This window comes from Porites lutea, chromosome 7 (genome assembly GCF_958299795.1).
Source record: "Porites lutea chromosome 7, jaPorLute2.1, whole genome shotgun sequence".
NCBI classification, from domain to species: Eukaryota; Metazoa; Cnidaria; class Anthozoa; order Scleractinia; family Poritidae; genus Porites; species Porites lutea.
The window spans coordinates 25629855-25649356 of record NC_133207.1 but is presented as its reverse complement, the minus strand read 5'-3'; the positions used below and the strand labels follow the sequence as shown (position 1 = coordinate 25649356).

The 19502-nt window shown below is 39.7% G+C and overlaps 3 protein-coding genes and 1 pseudogene across 3 annotated transcripts in view; 3 read left to right on the top strand and 1 right to left on the bottom strand.

Moving 5' to 3' along the window:
- LOC140942645 (cation channel sperm-associated auxiliary subunit epsilon-like) overlaps positions 1 to 19502 on the bottom strand; it is a 39956-nt gene that overhangs the window by 17238 nt on the left and 3216 nt on the right. The gene's annotated exons all lie outside the window — the stretch shown is intronic.
- Positions 3314 to 3975, top strand: LOC140942648 (uncharacterized skeletal organic matrix protein 5-like; annotated as a pseudogene).
- LOC140942644 (uncharacterized) lies at positions 6641 to 9722 on the top strand. Its single transcript, XM_073391580.1, has 4 exons — positions 6641 to 7459; positions 7558 to 7603; positions 8338 to 8464; positions 8535 to 9722. The coding sequence occupies exons 1-4, from the start codon at positions 6934 to 6936 to the stop codon at positions 9051 to 9053; spliced, it is 1218 nt and encodes a 405-aa protein (XP_073247681.1). The 5' UTR covers positions 6641 to 6933; the 3' UTR covers positions 9054 to 9722.
- Positions 17463 to 19316, top strand: LOC140942646 (uncharacterized skeletal organic matrix protein 5-like). The gene is made up of 4 exons (XM_073391583.1): positions 17463 to 17796; positions 17882 to 17921; positions 18447 to 18573; positions 18640 to 19316. The coding sequence occupies exons 1-4, from the start codon at positions 17616 to 17618 to the stop codon at positions 19156 to 19158; spliced, it is 867 nt and encodes a 288-aa protein (XP_073247684.1). The 5' UTR covers positions 17463 to 17615; the 3' UTR covers positions 19159 to 19316.

The following is a 19502-nucleotide window of genomic DNA, read 5'->3' as shown; positions in this document are numbered from 1 at the left end:
TCACATGAAAACTCCTCCCGAGAGGGCTGAGACGACGTGTTCGACAAAACATTTCTTACAGACGTGTATTTAAGGCTGACTCATTAGTCACAATCGGGTTGCTTTAACGTGACAGCCCTTCTCTGGGCTTCTTTCGGTTTTTTACAGAGACGGCAGCGCCAATAAACATAGTCTAGGTCATCAGGCTACAATATTAGGTAGCTTAACCAACTAGAAGTGGACTTTTTGCATTCTTAGGCTGTGTTTTAGCCAAATTTTGGGCAAACCGTCTCTGTAAGAATAAAGACACTTAGCAGTACAGATTTGGTAGCGGAATCACTTCCTGATTGACGTGCTTCGCACGACAACGGCTTTGTTTAAGCTCCCTACTTACTGAAGAGGAAGAAAATAATTGTCTTAAACAGTTGAAAAGAAGAATAAACAAGACAGGTAATTCTCCAGTCGAAGATAAAACTCCCAAACAATTGTCAGAAAATATTTTGGGCCAATATTTGCTCACCCTAAGTTTGATCATTGTTAGAGCTAAAAGATCGACAGAAGACCGTGACACATTAGAGACCTTAAGCAACTTCGACGACGACGACAGCGACAACGCAGAAAAAAATTGGTTTTATGAGCAAAACAACAGCTCTGCACGTGCATCACGCTTTTTAGAACATTTCCTTGACGTCCACTACACGACTACGACTTGAAACCTCCCAATGTGACGTTTTATGGAGGACGTGGACATACGACGACAAATTTTCCTTTCTCTATTTGAACATTGATAAAGCCCTTAAGAATTCATCTCCGGGAAAAGTCGCCCACATTTGACGAATTGAGCGGTTCCAAATAGACACGATAAAGTTTGAAAGGACGCAAATTCATTTTTTAAAGTGATCTTTTCACTGCCGTCGTCGTCGTAGTTTCTTAAGGTCCTTATTACATTTTTCCAACAAAATCATACACCACCACAAAACTAGCCGGATTTATAATTACTTCTCCATGAAGTAAATTTAACTCTGAAATTCAGCAATTATAGAATACTTAGAGACCTCGTTTCGACGTTCCAGTCTCATTTATAGTTATATTGTTATATTTTGTCAACAAGGAAGTGGTAGTGAAGTGAAGATGTTGGCAATTATTGTTCTATTTTCACATGGCATTAAGATGTTAAAAACATCCGAATGCAAGTTTCAAGTAGTCTTCTGCTTTTCTCACGGACAGTAGTAGTAGAGCAAGGGAAAAACGCATGACGCGCGTGGAGAAGATGAGTAGGAATCCCTCTGTTTTTCCCTCTCCCCTGGTAATCTTTCCCTTTTCCGCGTGTTGTTTGGAAAGGGTAGGACACTCAATTGGCAATCTAATCGAAAAATTATACTGCCACAAGTTTATTATTTTAACTGAAGTTCAGTCACTTCAGACTGTGTGATCGTTAATAATGAATATTTTACGTCAAATTCGTCCGCAAATAATCACCTAAATTCACTTTGCGCCAGTGAATAACTGTTATCAAGCAGGCCTCAGTCATTTACGACGTGGATAACGCCACTGGATGTAACTCTCTAAATCTCTATCCACTAAATAGCGCAATTGGTTTCCCTAAGTAGTCATAATAGTTAGTGGATAGCGCTTCCCAACATTTTAACAACTTGGGCAAGCTGTCAAAGGTTGCTCTACATTTCTTAAGTGCTGTGACATAAAAAGAGAAATGTTTACACAGAAAACTGACGAGTTTACGAATAATTAATTAGTGAACTAGTCATGGAGTTCCAGCAAGATAATTTTCGCGTTTCACTAACAATAACTTCGGTGCTCATATGATACGAGTGGAACTGAAAAACAAGTTGGCTACTAGTAATTTCTACCATCGAATCGTCACGGACACTTGGGTCAAAGTAGTCATTGAAGACGCTTTTTTCAACATGCGCTCACTGGTTTTACTCGCACTGGCCGTAATCACATATGGCGTGAACGGAGCCAAATCGTCAAAAATGGGCCGCTTTAACCAAACACCACTTCCAACAGACTGCAAAAAGCCCCCGGCTGTTTGTAACTGTAATCTGACGGTAAATCAAGATTCTCAAGTCTCCGGTGCCATGAAAACTTTAGAAGTGAAGCTGGATAAACTCGTTGCACAAAATTTGGATAAAAAAGTGGAAAACCTCGAAAAGAATTCGAAAAAACAGCTGGAAAAACTTACTGGCCTTATCAACAAATCTGCCACTCCAGGCGTTGTGACCACGACATCGTCGAACGAGACCGAAATCCGCGACAACGCCCTCAAGAAGATGGAAACGAAACTAGAAAAACTCATCGTTAACAAGCTGGAAACAAAGCTGGATAAACTGCTTCAACAGAACTTGGAAACAAAGCGGCTGGAAAGGCTTACTGCACTAATAAACAAGACCGCCGATCCAGACATTGTTCGCCAATTTTTGAACGGTACCTTCGACGCTGCTCTTAAGAAAATAGAAACGAAGCTGGAAAAAATTTGAGAACTGACCCACAAAGGTAATTTGTCCGGTAGAGTGACCTAAGTATTTCTAAAGAAAGTTTGGCATATAGGTGAATTTTGTCTTACAATCGAACTGGCGCTTTTTATATTTACAAGTTATTTTTTCTGCAGCCATTTCCTCTGCCTCCTCTTGCAAGGAACTGTTTGATTTGCACAAGTAAGTAATCATTCCAGACAAGGCTTATTTTGCTGCACGTTAAAATTAGTGTGATTCAAGTTTTCATTTCAGCTTTTCATTTAAAAGACATTCGAGTATGTAGTTTTAATGCGAAAAATCGAAACATCGTAACAAAAAACGGAGACGAAAAGTGTAAAATTTACAAATAGAGACTAGAACATGATGACAAAAAGATTTAATAATCCAAATCATTACACAATCATTACATCTAGTGAGAAAAATCAAATTGTGCGTGCAACTAAAAAAACAAAAGGCAAAAAAAAAAAACAAAACACTTCAATGGACGTACTCAGATCAAGATTATTAGAGTCGCACACCACACGAACAGCCAATCGATTTTCAATTGGAATGTTGCTTGTTTTCGGATGGCCTTTATTCTGCAATTCGCCACGAATCGATGCACTTGAATGCCTTGTTTTCACGATTTATAAAGGTCCTTTCAATTACTTGACAGCATTCGGGAGTAGAAAACAACTTTAAGTCTGTTGTGATCACGTTCCATTTGAATGACAGAATTACATCGTTTGACGTTTATTCACAAAGATCAAGAACTCATATATTTGGCCATCAACTGATTTCTTCTCCAACAGGTTAAAGACAAGTCGTGTGTATTCGCTGAAGTTTGTTCACAAAAGATCCCTGTTTACTGTCATATGGGAGACTTTGGATGCGGAAATGGAGGATGGACGCTGGCCATGAAGATTGACGGCACTAAGGTACATGTCTTACGCGTCACCCTATGTTTGTGATATGGATATTAATTTTCTAATTTCCGTTTTCAGAGAACTTTTCATTACGATTCTCACTTCTGGAGCGACAGAAACCCATACAACATTGCAGGAGGAAAGACTGGGTTTGATTCACAAGAGACCAAGTTGCCAACCTACTGGAACACACCCTTCTCCAAGATCTGCCTCGGTATGAAGATCGGCCACAAGATAAGATTCATTACCATATACAGGCACGCCATTTCGCTGTACTCGCTGATTGCTGACGGCCAATACCGCGTCACGTCACTGGGTCGAACCTCGTGGAAGTCGCTAATTGGTCCACGGGCCTCCTTACAACCAACTGTAACAAGGAAGGATTCAACGCTATCTGCAGCGATAAACCACATTCCAAGGCAAGAATCGGTATCACAAGCAATGAAACGAATGATTGTGTCTATTGTGACTCCAGAATCGGTTTTGGTACAGGAGGACTTCATGATGACACAAACACGTGTGGAAATCAGGCTACACACTCACCAGACAACGGACACAGGCACATCAAAACCATGGGCTACATCTTAGTTCAGTAGTAGGAACCCAGAACTTTCCATGAACATTAAAATGTTTAGTTGGTTAGTAGTTTAGCTCAAGTTTTCTCTCTGAAGGTCTCACTAATATGGGTTAGATGATCTTGGAAAGATTGCCTTATATTCTAAATAAAGTGGGGAACAATTAAATACATGGTTGTTTTAATTTTTGATAATTTGATATGAATAAGAGAGACGTCTTTTATGGTGCACTCAATCGGACCCTCATAATAACAGATTCTGAGTATTCTTAAATATATTCCAGTTATTTTCGCGTCGAAATTGCATTTGCACAATCCTCATCAGCGAAATAAAATAAATGGTAGATATTTGTGGTGACCTTTCGTAGATGAAGAAGGAAAAAAGCAGATCAAAAAAATCTGTGAACGCGTTGGAAAGACACGGAACAACAATACCCACACATGAAAAAGCGACCCATCAATAGTTTTCGCATCAGCAAGAAACACCAAATAAGGGAGCCTTTGTTATTTCCTCTCTTCCTTCCGCGTGTCGTCTTTCCTCGCGGGCGGTGATTTTCGCGCACGCTCGCGCTCCTGGGCCTGAGATACAGGACTACTCGTAATCTATTAGCATAGCTAAGGTAGAGTCATGTACGAGTTGAGCCAAACCAGCTAACTTCCTGTGACTGCAAAGATGCCTGAAATCGATTTTGCTGAACACTAATACACAAAATACTTCACTTTGTTAATTTTTGGATAAATTGAAGAAAAACGCGCACGTTTCTGGGTAGTTAAGCGAATTCTCTTAGTTTACGTTCCAGCCTCCCTTTAATTGGAGATAAGTAAACAAGGACAGGGAACACCTTGATGATGTCTTAAGAGAAAAACCCTGTACATGAGTTTAACAAGTTTGCGAACCTTACTGCCACCAGATTTAGGTTTTGTAGCTATCGACCACTTCCGACGAACTCTGAAGCACCGTGGGCGTCACAGATTCTGGCTCCCACACATTTCCTTATCCTGACTCACGTTACAGGCCCGCAGTTTGTTTATAAATTCAACACTCAAAAAACGAGAAAGGAACTGGGCCGAGACTTCTGTGACTGTTACTTGGGACAGGGAAAAAATTGGCCAATGGCTGACGGACGCGTCCCTAATAACGATTCCAGAAACACTTCCGGGACGCATTTCGTCTCCAGTTGTGGTTAATCGTAAGGTGAGGTTTCACTTTATAAATAGCGGCCTTTAACTAGTCCCTTATTTTGCTCGGGGAAAGTAGAGCGATCAAAACACGTGTGCGATTGAAAACTCCTCCCGAGAGGACTGAGGCGAAGTTTTCGACAAGACTTTTTCTGAAGATGTCTATTTAACGCCTACTCATCAGTGACAATTAGGTTACTTTAAGGCAGCTTCTTTCGTTTTTTTTACGTAGACAGCGTGAGCTGTAAACATAGTCTACGTAATAAGGCTAAATTAATAGGGAGCTTTAGCAAAGACGTTTTTGAGCGACTCACGTCAACCAAAAGTGGAAGTTTTGCATTCTAAGGACGTGGTTTTGCAAAAATCAGTTTTCGAGCAAATTAAAGCGAATCTATAAGAATAAAGGCACTTAGTAATAGAAATTTGCTAGCGTCAAAGCATATTTTTTTTTTAAAAAGGCTCACTTTTGGCTCAAGTGCGTCGCTCAAAAACATTGCTGCTTAAACTCTCTGCTTATTGAAGAGGAGAGGATAATTATCTTAAACAGTTGAAAAGGAGAATAAACACGGCAGACAATTCTCCAGTCGAAGATGAAACTCCCAACCGACAATTATCAGAAAATATTTTGATCAAATATTTACTCAACCTAAGGGAAATGTGTGCTTTTGATCGAAATCAGAGCTCAAAGATCAACAGTAGACAGTTGACATATTACATTTTTCGGACAAAATCTTACACCCATCCTAAAAGTAGCCGGATTTACATTTACTGATCTATGACGTGAATTCAACTCTGGAATTCAGCAATTATAGAATATTTATGGTCAGACGACGTTTTGATGTTCCAGTCTCATTTACAGTCTGTTTTTGTCAACAAGGAAGTGGTAGCGAAATGACAATGGTATAAATTATTCCGGTACTTTTTCCTTAGTAGTTTAAATATATCAGTTCTCCTGACTTTCCCACATAGCAAAGATGTTGAAAACATCTGAATGCACGCTTCAAGCAGTATTCTGGTTTCTCTCAAGGAGAGAAGTACAGTGAAGCGAGGGAAACACGCGTGTGTTCTAAAAATCTGCCACGTGCGAGTAACATGACGAGCGTGGAGAAGCTGGGTGTGAGTCCCTCTGTTCTTCCCACTTCCCACATTTCCCTTTTTCGCGTGTTAGTTTGACCGAGTAAAACACTCAATTGGCATTCTAATCGAAAAATTATACCGTGAGAGGTTTAGTATTTTAACCGATATACTTAAAGCAAACTAATTATAGTGAAAAGAGTTGTTACTTTAGACTGAGTGATCGTTTATGATGAATATTTTAGCGTCAAATTCGTCCGCAAATATTTACCTAAATTCACTTCGCGCCAGTGAATAACTGTATTCAAGCAGGCCCCAGTTGTTCAAAAGGTGGATAATGCCAGCGGATAAATCTCTATTCACTGGATAGCTCAATTTCTTTCCCTAATACACTTGTACTTATCAGCTGGATAGTGATTTATCGGCTGGAGAGCGCCTCCCAACGTTTGAACAACTGGGGCAAGCTGTCAGAGGTAACTCTAAATTTCTTAAGTACGGTGACTTAGGAAGAGAAATGTGTACACAGAAAGCAGACGAGTTTACGAATAATTAGTGAATTAGTCACGAAGCTTCAGCAAGATAATTTTCTCGTTTCACTAACAATACTGCGGTACTGACACGATATGAGAAGAAATGAAAAACAAGTTGGTAACCAGCAACCAGTACCATCGAATCGTCACAGACACTTCAGTCAAAGTATTCGTTGAAGACGCTTAACGGGTTCAACATGCGCTCGTTGGTTTTCCTCGCACTTTCTGTTATAATATCATATGCCGCGAATGGCGCCAAACCGTCAAACTTAAGCCATAACCAATCACCTCTTCCAACAGACGGCAAAAAGCCTCCGGCTGTTTGTAACTGTAGCCTGACGGTAAATCAAGATTCTCAAGTCTTCCGTGCTGTGAAAAATTTAGAAATGAAGCTGGATAAACTCCTTGCACAGAAATTAAAAACAAAGCTGGAAAAAATTAGTCTACTGATCAACAAAACTGCCACTACAGAATTTGAAACCACATCGTTGAACGAGACCGAAACCTGCAACCACGCCTTAAAGAAGCTCGAGACGAAGGTGGAAAAACTGCTCGCACAGAATTTGGAAACAAAGCTGGAAACACTTACTGCGCTAATAAACAAGACTACAACTCCTGGCACTGTGACCACATCGCTGAACACGAGGTGCGACGACGCCCTCAAAAAGGTGGAAACGAAGCTGGGGACAATCAGTGCAATGATCAACAAAGCTTTATTGTCAGGTAAAAACTGACCTTAGTATTTCTAAAGAAAGTTTGGCATATCGGTGAATTTTGTCTTATAATCTAACCGTCGTTTTATATATACATATATTTTGCAGTCGTTTCCTCTGCCTCCTCTTGCAAGGAACTGTACGATGTACACAAGTAGGTTCATTTCAGTCAAGGCTTATTTTGCTGTATATTAAAATTAGTCGGTGGTTAACGTTTTCATCCCAGCTTTTCATTAAAAGCCATTCTAGTTAATGGAAAAAATCGAAATATCTTTACAAAAATAGAGGCGTACAGAGCTAACCAAGTAAATTTACAGCTAGATGGTAGAACATGATGGCAAAAAGATTAAATAATCCAAATCATTACACAACTTGCAAAATTCTTTTATATCCAGTGAGACAGTATTTCGCAGGGGTTTTATTTTCGCGATTTTAACAAGTGAAACATGAAAAAAGGGCACTAAATTTCGCGACTTAAGCGTCAGTCTCAACTTCATTTTCTTTTTTTAAAAAGTCTGAACCTGTAAGAAAATTACTGAGATAAACTGGAACAGAATCCTTTCACAACGGAAGATACAAAGTGGAGCTTACCAGTAAAACCAGAAAGCAATTGGTGTTTGTCGATACATATCGTTGCTATTACATGTCAACTGTTCTTTAAATTTTTTATATGGGTATTAAATTTCGCGATTTTTTTACGATCGCAAAAAACGCGAAATTAAGTACTAATAGGGTAATTACTTTAGAGAATTCGGGAGTAGAAAACCGACAATTTTTAGTCTGCTTTGAACACGCTCCATTTGAATGACAAGATTACAATGCTTGACGTTTATTCACAAAGGCTTACGACACATATTTTTGGCTATCAACTGATTTCTTCTCCAACAGGGTAAAGACAAGTCGTGTGTATCCGCTGAAGTTTGGTTCACAAGGGATCCCCGTTTACTGTCACATGGGAGACTTTGGATGCGGAAATGGAGGATGGACGCTGGCCATGAAGATTGACGGCACAAAGGTACATGTCTTACAAGCACGTCATTCCATGTTTGTGATATGGATATTAATTTTCTAATTTCCGTTTTCAGAGAACTTTTCATTACGATTCTCACTTCTGGAGCGACAGAAACCCACACAACATTGCAGGAGGAAAGACTGGGTTTGATTCACAAGAGACCAAGTTGCCAACCTACTGGAACACAGCCTTCTCCAAGATCTGCCTCGGTATGAAGATCGGCCACAAGATAAGATTCTTTACCATCCACAGGCACGCCAAATCGCTGTACTCGCTGATCGCTGACGGCCAATCCCGCGCCACCTCACTGGGTCGTGACTCGTGGAAGTCGCTGATTGGTCCACAGGCCTCCTTGCAGACCAACTGTAACAAGGAAGGGTTCAACGCTATCTGCAGCGATAAAGTACATGCCAAAGCAAGAATTGGTATCACCAGTAATGAAAACAACGATTGTGACTCGTGTGACTCCAGGATCGGGTTTGGCACTGGGGGAATCCCCGATAACAGCAATACATGTGGGAATGAGGCTTCTTTTTCACCAGACAATGGAGACAAGCACATCAAGACCATGGGTTACATCTTGGTTCAGTAATAAAAGCTAACAAAGCACTGAACTTGTCACAAGCGATGCCCATTATGTATTAAGAGATGTCTCGTCTCTATGTAGATTGATAATTGGTCAGAAGATAAAAATCCATAAGGGCGCATAAACCCATTGATTTTTTTGTTGTGTGATCACAATAAACTGAATAAGAAAAATTAACTGAAGCAAACTTGTCACGCTCATTCAAATGATTAAGTGATACTTCTGGTGCAAGGAGTCAGTCATGAATCGCGTTCTTAAAGCGAATGTGAAGTAAGGATTAAAGGTGTTTTCTAAATGAGGGAGTACGTAGCATCACTTCCCATGGCGAGTAGATTTTTGTCAGACTCAAAAAAAAATTAAGGGTAAATTTGAATTAAGAGAAAAGGTTAAGAGCGATATGCATAATCTTCGATTAAAACGGCAACTTAAAAATTGTGCTTTCAAATTTTTGTAACTCAGAGTTTTCGGTGCTTAGACAGCCAATTCCAGTTTTCAAAGTTGGTCAAATAACTAGCCTGCGTGCAAGTCTCTCCTAATTCCGCTTTTACTTCGTGTACCGGACACAAATGACGTAAAACGAAAGACCTCCCTGTTTTCTCTGGTACACGAAGTAAATGCCCCTATTTTCTTTCTTGCAGAAATAGGAGGCGTATGCACGCTGGCTGCTACCAAAGGAAAAGCCTGCGTGGTACCACTTTCGACGCGTATGGTACTCAATTTCGCGATTTTGGCGAGACAGTATTTCGCGGAGTTTTATTTTCGAGATTTTGACAAGTAAACTTGAAAAAAGGGCATTAAATTTCGCGATGTAAGCGTTCCCAACTCATTTTCTTTCTTTAAAAAGTCTGAACTTTTAAGAAAATTCGATAAACTGGAACAAGCAATGTGTGAAATCTTTGCAAACTAACGTCAATTCACAACGGAAGATACAAAATGAAGCTTATCAGTAAAACCAGAAAGCAGTTTGTGTTTGTCGATACATATCGTTGCTATTACATGTCAATTGTTACTTGAATTTTCTATATACCTTTGGGTATTAAATTTCGCGAGGATTTATTTTCGCGGGTCTTTAATTTCGCGATTTTTTTACACTCGCGGACAACGCGGTATGAAAGACCCACGAAATTAAGAACCACGCAGGCTACCATGCAGATTACCGCGTATACAGCAGACATCGGTGGGTTTCAAAAAGTAAGCTGAGCTCGTTGCAATTTATTCGGGATTGCAAAACACAGATTGTGTGAATGGTGTAATAGCCATCAAAAGGTTGTTGTTGGTTTTGATCTGTGAACGGGGATTTTGACAAAATTTAACAATACGGTAGCTGGATATGCATGAGCAAAACTATACACCCCAGAATGGTCCAGAATTCTACTATAAACAGTAAGAATTGGACGAAATATAGCCCGCGAATATAGCCGTCTCTTCTAGCTCCTCGCCGCGAAACACCCTAATAGCGGCGAGGGGCGAGAAGAGACGGCTGTATTCGCAGGCCAGGCAAAATAGGAATAAGGCCAAAAAACAGGAAGAAAAAGAACTTGACACCCTGTTTACATAAGGAAATGTGGTTCAACTGATATGCACAGTGCGAGTTCATTTTAATTTTCCAATTGGCAGTACAAAAACCAAAAAAGGAATTCAAAATTTCTTCTTGCTTATTTGGTTAAAAACCCGTTGACAACAGGCCAAAAGCTAGAAAAACAAATACGAACTTTGAACGTATGGCAATGTGGTAATTCTGATGTGTAATGTCATTTTCATTTTCCATTGACTATAACCTACGAGCAGGCTCATTTGTGCGAGTTCGGTAAATGTTTTGGCAGTGAAGCCGCCAGGGCGAGCCGGCGAGAAGAATGGGGCGAGGACAAAGTGAGCTTGCGTTAGAGGTTACACAGCTCTTACTCGCTCCATTCTTCTTGCCGGCATCGCCAGCTCGCGCTGGCGGCTGCCATAATTTTTCGCGATCTTGCACAACATAAAAGAGCCTACTCACATACTCAGCAAGCATCACGTTAAAGGGTTTCACTGCAGTATAAAGTAAATTTGAGCCTAATTCTGAAAATGCCGACCAAAGGGAAACGGATTTATAATTACTTCTCAGTCTATGAAGTGAATTCAACTCTGGAATTTAGCAGAATTAGAATACCTATAGCGAGACGACGTTTTCATAATGTTCCTGGCGTACTTAACATTTACATGGAAAAACCGGATATTCCGGTTGGAAAATCAAATGGTTCGCGTCATTTCCGTTTGGGAAGCTTCAGAAAATGTGGGCAGTGATTTGCGGCGATGCAATTTTTCTACTTGTTTCAGTCTGTTCAGCTGATTTTGATATACTCTGTAGCGGGGTGTTCTCCCACCACGTCAAATTTTATAGTTTTATGTTTATGCACAGGATTTCCACCCGGGTGGTTTGTATAAATGGTAAGCACCCCTGATCTCTTCAGTCTCTTCAGTTTTATTTTTGTCAACAAGGAAGTGTTAGAGTAGTGACAATGGTATCAATTATTCTGGAATTCTTTCCTCAGTAGTTTAAATATATCACCTTTTCTTATATTCACTACTGTTTCTCAAGTGGCAAAGATGTTAAAAACATCCGAATGCAAGCTTCAAGTAGTTTTCAGTTTTTCTCTAGGAGAGTGGTTGTTGAGCGAGGGAAACACGCGTGAATGTTGAAAACTTCCACGTGCGAGTAGCATGACGCGCGCGGAGAAGCTGGGTGTGAGTCCCTCTGCTTTTCCCACTCTCGTGGCGATCTTTCCCTTTTCGCGTGTTAGTTTCTACAAAATAAAGGAACTCCGTTGGAAGTCTAACCGAAAACCTTATACCGCGATAAGTTTAGTATTACTAGAAGTTCTAATTGAGAAGCGAAATGCTGCCATTAGTTGCGATGCGAATAGGACAAAGACAGCAAGTAAAACAGTTGAACAAATGAATTTTTAATTTAAGTCAATAACTTAGACTTGTTGGAATTATGAAACACTCAGAGCGAAATATAAAAATGAACCGATCACAATGCCAAATATGCTTACATTCAGATAACTCGCTAAGGATTCAATATGATTTTCTAATTCATTTTAATAATTCAATAAATTCTAAAACAACAGCAGTGCTGATAGGCTGTTTCTTCATCGAACAATCGATTGTGTGGCTGGCCTCCCGTCATACACGACGAGAAGAGTTGCGAAAAAATAACGTAAAGGCCAAAACTTGTATATTCACAGGTCAGGTAGACGTACAGCACATATACATGCCGTTCAGTGCGTTCACTTATGAAACTTACAATCGTGATTCCCGAGATAACAATCTGTGTGACAAAAGAAGGCGCTATAACTAATCTAGAAGAAAAAGATAAACCGAAAAAATGTTCCGTACAATACTTCTTGAACTGTTCTTACCGTTTAGGTCGTTTAAAAAGACAGTAAACATCCGATGGACTACGCTTTCTGCACACAGACAAAGAGGCGCGGCAGCTAAGCACTTGCTTTAACCGCTGACTGCACAGCGCTACCAAAAATCTCAAATCGCTCAAGATTATGGTCTGCTGCCGAACGGCTTGGAAACTAAAATTTGATAGCATTTTGTTTTGAATAAGGGTATGGGCATGATTTTCAGTTGAACATGCCTACCGAGTGTAAAAATCGCGTCCAGTCTGAGGATTAATGAGAGAGGGAAAATTTTATTTATTTAGGCATGACAAAATTCAAGGGAACATTGGTACTTAGAAATAACATCTCATAGGCATGGAAAAAATGGGTTCATGCCCTCGCAGCCCAAAATTGACCCAGCTAAACTTAGGTCCCAGATCTCTCGCCGGGTTAATAATTCATTCTCAGTTTTAGCTCCTCTGGTTTGGCATGCCGGGCATGCCGATGGTGAAGCCAGTTGGTTTGGCATGCCCGGCATGCTAGGCAAGAAATTGGCATGCCCAGCGAGACTGATTTTGATGTTCGCTTCAGCATCATATCCTGAGAATCACATATAATTGCCAAATATATCTCAGGGAGCTTGAAGTTACAGGTTTCATGCCTGGCAATAAATGCAGATTATAACAAAAAAAGTCATGTTTGTCACAATGTGTGTCACGGGATCGACTGGCAAAACTGAAGACAGAAGCCTGGATTTATAAATAAAAAGCACAACAAAACAACATTATTCATACATAAAATAGAATTCTTAACTTGCAATCAAAGATTAATCCTTTTATTTCAAACCGATACTCATTTAAATTTGATCGCGGAAAAGCGTCTTAAACAATAAGATAACAAATCTTCTCAGTATAAACTTATTCATGCTTAAGTTTTATCGCGTCGGAATGTTTCCCGGTCAACAGCATTAAAAGACTGGTGAAAATTAACCTTACCAGGTCGTTCAAGTCAGTACGAGAGTACGACGTTAATACTGCAAAGACGTTCTGATTTGGTGAATTTGGACTGCCTTCTCAGAGAGATTTTGCTTAGTTTTTCAGTGCGCTTCTTGTCGGCTATGCGAATCTCACAAACTGTTTTACTCCTTGCTGACGATAGTCCTTCGAGCAACGTCATCTGCGTCATCCGAAGATACCCCGAGCACGCACGAAATCGGCCGAATTTCCGCAGAAGTGTTTTCGGATGACGATGAATCTAGTTTGTTGTAGCGTGGCAGTTGTGGCGTCACGATGTCGTCATGTCTCTTCGCACTTGTTTGTCTTTTTTTTTTTGCGGTGCATGGTTTAGATGTTGGTGAATGCTGGACAAGAAATGGATTCTGCGAGAGACTGTAAGTACAAATTTAGTATTAATTTGGTAAAGAAAAAGCCTGAATATCGAACAAATCCCGTGAATTATCCTTTTGGCATTCAGTTTATCTTGCTGTTGAGCGTGGCTAAGAACTTCGGCATAAGTGGTTGTCAACTCGTTCACTTCGGATTGTTTCTGTTTGTATGTCTTGTAATCTTCTTCTGCTGCTAAGAAGACTAGAGAAAACTTCAAAAATATAGAGACCAAAGCTAAAAAAAGTCAGATCTAATTTTATAGCTCGAGTATAATTATTTTTGGCACCTACGGTCATATTTTTTCACTGTACTGCTGAAGTTACTTATTTTTGCTGCATAGTTTGACTGTTGTTTGAAAGACAATCAAACGGATATTACAATCACTTTTGGAGATAAAATAAAATATCCGTAAATCAAATGCCAAGATCAGATTTGGATTTCGCTTTAAAAAAATGAACATGCTGCAGGTGTCAATGCAAAGTTGTAAACAACTCAATATAAGCAGTCTGTGAATGTGTGTTTAGGTCCACAAAACTAATTTTTCTTTTGGACATCTCATCCAAGCAAAGTCTTAAGGCTTACATTGCTTGTCTACGAGTGTACTACAAAAAGCTTTGCTACAGTAAGCCTCTAAGAGGCGATTCTGGTAAATTTATAGGACGCTAAAATGCAAATAATTCTAAGCTTAAACAACCTGGCTGCGGGTCCGACTTTTGAATTACAAAATGTTCACGTTTGCCGGCTCTACTTTAAATGAACATGGTTTTTGAAATGATTTTGTACTATTTTAACCCGAAAATTATGATTGGGTCATAAAGCTTTTAAAACGGACGAAAACTAAGCTAATAAACATGTTCAATGTAAAAAACTAAGATTTAGTCGCTTTTTCAACTTTGCTTTGTGGGCCGAAAAATTTACCTTAACGCAAAAACAAAAGCAAACATTGAGGCTTTTATTCGACATATTTTCTGAGAATTTTATCTGATCAATTTAATGTCACTGGCATTGTTTTCGTAAAGGAATTTTCCTAATTATATGAGCTTTTAATTTAATAATTTTGATACTCTATATACTTCTCATTTGATAGCTTCACTTTTTTATCCACCGATTGAGAAACATATTTGCTCTCGTTAAATCCTATTTTATGACCTATTTATTAGAACTCTAGGTAACATACGAAATGATGTAACCGGTCAGGCTTTAACCTTTGGTCTTAATTTATTTTTTCTTCGCAACCCCTAATCAGTTGACGGGCTGCGAGAGAATATCGCCACAAAAAGATGCGAAAAAGTTTTCGCTGAGTTTCCTTTACATATTCCGGCTTTATATGGGTCTACACCTTACCTACTTAAAAATGAAACTATTGTTCAATTAAGTGTCAGTCAAACTCGGTATAATCTTGACTTGCAAATCCAAATGCAAAGGTTTATTTCGCAGTAGAAGAGCGTGTAAACATCATGAACAACGCAATGTAAATTGGCAAATGTGAAACCACGTTTCTTTCACTTTATTTACCATGCATTTAGCTCAATTGCACACTCTTGTGAAATTAGCCTCAGACAATTAGTTGCGACCTTTAACAGACTCAACAAGCCAGTATGAAAATATCTTAAGAGAAGCTGAGCTCTACATGTTCTATTTCTTTTTTTTTATTTTGCCCTTTCATGTGTTAACATTCCATTTCTTTTTTGTTACAGGTAACTTCCAGACATGACGAGGAGATAATTACTTTTCTAGAGAGCAATTCTTTGATATTGTCAGTTATTACTGACTTACTTTGAGTTAAAAACAAAGAACACAGACACTGGTAATGACACAAAAACATTAATCCCTGGCAAGCCTACAAAACAAGAAAGAGGAACTCAGACTCCTTATCAAAATGTGAAACAAGACAAAAACAGCTTTTCTAACGTAGGGAAAAATGCGTTAGAGAGATTTGTAATTGCAACGTTATATTCAAGCACACTGCATTGTCAAACATCATAATTTACTGAATAATGAACAGTGATTTTGGGGCTTAGCTCAGTTTGTAATGAACTTTGAAAGATATTCTATAACCTTGTATTTTTAAAAGCTTTCATGGAACATAGATGCATTTTATTATACAATGAAAATAGTCTCTGTCTCTCTTTTTACAGATTTCAGTCAATTCCATTTTATTCGCAATATGAAATGGGAATCCTATTAAAGACTCATTAAAAGGGGTGAGGAGTTTTCACAATCCCCCAACAGGTCATCTCCACGATGACGCTGTTTTATTTCTACGGCAGAATCCCTCAGGGTTTTACTTTCTTGTGAAAATCAGAGCTTTTGTTATTTAAACTTCGCTGGGACAACCAAATCTATGAAAATGAAAGGAATAGCATTGACGTCATCGTGTAACCGTACATCAAAAGATAAGAATTGTGATCTGTTTAGTTTTTTTTTTTTTTAGCCAGGCTTAAAATATCTGTAGATTCAAGGAATTATAACCTTTGCGTCGAGAGCATGCCAGAGACCGATTTTGGCATGCCCGGCATGACCCAGATTATGGCACGCCCGGCATTCCAGAGAATTTAGCATGCCGGGCATGTCAGAAAATTTGGCATGCCCGGCATGCCGGAGATTTTGCTGGGTATGAATTACTTATTACTAGAACCTAGGCTTCTCGCGGCCTGGGTGAGAAGGTCACAGAACCTCAAATTATGCTTACAGGGCATGCGAAATTCTGTTGCATGCCAATTTCAATGCAAACCCACTCTGGGGCCACCCCCTCTATTACCAGTGAGCAAATCATTGACGATAGGCATGGGAAAAATCCTTGCATGCTAACCAACATTGAAAACGTAGCAGAAATGTCCTCAATTGCTGAGTCATGCCCTAGGGGAGGCTTTAAAATACAGAATTTCCTGACATGGATGAGGGAATTTTCCGTAAACAGCATGTGATCATGCCGGCTAGGACGTATTGCCTCCGTATTGCCCCTTTTTACACCTAGCTAGGCTCATTTTTAGGTTCCACGACCTGAAATGACGAAAAATTCATGCCCTAAATGTAAAAAGTCCAAAAACGTCCTCGAAATTTTAGTTTCCAAGCCGTTTGCCGGCTGATACCCGGCAGCAATAACTGAAGTTCTTAAAGCAAAGTAATCAAAGCCTAACTGAAACGACAGTTACTTTCAACTGAGTGATCGTTTATAATGAATATTTTACGTCAAATTCGACCAAATATTTACCTAAATTCACTTCGCACTCGTGAACAACTGTTATCGAGCAGGCCTCAGTTGTTCAAAAGGTGGATAACACTATCCACTGGATAAATCTCTACCCACTGGATAGCGCAATTGGATTCCCTAATACTTATCAACTGGATAGTGATTTTCTTGGGGCAATAGCACTTCCAAACCTTTGAAAAACTGACGCAATCTGCCAAACGTCGGTAAATTTACATTTGCTAAGTGCTGTGACCTAGAAATGTGTACACAGAAATCGGACGAGTTTACGAATAATTAGTAAATTAGTCACGAAGCTCCAGCAAGATAATTTTCTCGTTTCACTAACAATAACTTCAGAGCTGATATGAGTGGAAATGAAAAAAAAAGTTGGTTACCAATAATTCAGTACCATCGAATCCTCAAAGACACTTGAGTCAAAGTATTCATTGAAGACGGGTTCAACATGCGCTGGCTGGTTTTCCTCGCACTTGCTGTTATAATATCATACGCAGCGAATGGCGCCAAACCGTCAAACTTAATCAATAACCAAACACCTCTTCCAACAGACTGCACACAGCCCTCGCCGAATGTGACCGAAGTCTGCGACAACGCCCTCAAGAAGATGGAAAAGAAGCTGGAAAAACTCATCGCTAACAAGCTGGAAACAAAGCTGGAAAAACTGCTCAAACAGAACTTGGAAACAAAGCTGGAAAAGCTTACTGCGACGTGCCAGGACGCCTTCAAGAGAGTGGAGTCGAAGCTGGAGATAATCATTGCACAGTCTAACAAAACTTTATTGTCAGGTACAGTGTCCTTCATAGTAACTTTTAGAAAGTTTGACATATCGGTGAATTTTGCCTTTTAATCTAACAAGGGTTTTTTTTGCAGTCATGTCCACTTCTTGCAAGGAACTGTACGATGTACACAAGTAAGTTCATTTCAGTCAGTGCTTATTTTGCTGTATTTTAAAATTTGAGTGATTCATGTTTTCATCCCAGGTTTACCAGCCATTCGAGCGTTTAGTGGAAAAAATCGAAACATCCTAAAAAAAGAAAAACGGCGACGCACACATTACAGATAGATGGCAGAACATGATGACAAAAAGATTAAATAGTCCAAATCATTAAACAATTTGCATCAAGATTTCTAGTAAGAAAAATCGAACTGTGCACACAAAAAGTAAGAATTCGAGTCGCAGACTAGACGTTAATCCAAACTATTTTCGTTCGCAAATTTGCCATAATTCTGGAGTTCTATAAACAATTCCCAACGCATCGATGCACTTGAACGCATTGTGTTTGATACTACGTTTTCAATATCTGACAGAATTTGAAATAGACCACAACTTTTAGAGACACGTTCCATTTGAATAAAAGGATTGCTTTGCCTGACGTTGATCCGCAAAGAGTAAGAACACCTATTTTAGGCTATCAAATGATTTCTTCTCCAACAGGTTTACGGCAAGTCGAGTGTATACACTGAAGTTTGGTTCACAAGCGATTCCTGTTTACTGTCACATGGGAGACTTTGGATGCGGAGATGGAGGATGGACGCTGGCCATGAAGATTGATGGCACAAAGGTACATGTCTTACGCGTCACCCTATGTTTGTGATATGGATATTAATTTTCTGATTTCCGTTTTCAGAAAACTTTTCACTACGATTCTCACTTTTGGAGCGACAAAAAACCTCACAACTTTGCCTGGGGAAGGACTGGGTTTGATTCACACGAGACCAAGTTGCCAACCTACTGGAACACAGCCTTCTCCAAGATCTGCCTGGGTATGAAGATCGGCCACCAATTACGGTTCGTTACTATCAACAAGTACGCCAGTTCGTTGTACTCTCTGATCGCTGACGGCCAATACCGCGCAACCTCACTCGGTCGTAACACCTGGAAGAAGCTGATTGGTCCACAGGCCTCCTTAAATACCAACTGTAACAAGGAAGGGTTCAACGCAATCTGCGGCCATAGACCACACTCCAAAGCAAGAATTGGTATCACGAGTAGTTTGCCGAACAGTTGTGTATATTGTGATTCCAGAATCGGATTTGGTACAGGAGGACTTCATGACGACACAAACACGTGTGGAAATGAGGCTACATATTCCCCAGACAACGGAGACAAGCACATCAAGGCCATGGGCTACATCTTGGTTCAGTAGTAAAGAACCCGGAACTTTCCCCGGAGCATAAAAATTTTAGTTGTTTAGTTGCTTAAGCTTTCTCAGCTCGGAAGAAAGAAAATCCATAACGGGACATTAAGTGCCAGTAACATGAAGGTTAATTTACGATGTAACGATTGCCTTATTTCACGAATAAAATGGGGAACAATTAAATGCAGTTTGTTTTTAAAATTTCATATGGATGACAGATGAAGGATCGGATGATCAGTTTCAGAAAGCTGAGCCAGTGTTGAAAGCAATTCGGTGCTATCGAAATCTTCATTGCCCTGAATATGCGTTGACAGTGAAAGCTGTATTAAGCGGACACCCTCTATTAAGCGGAC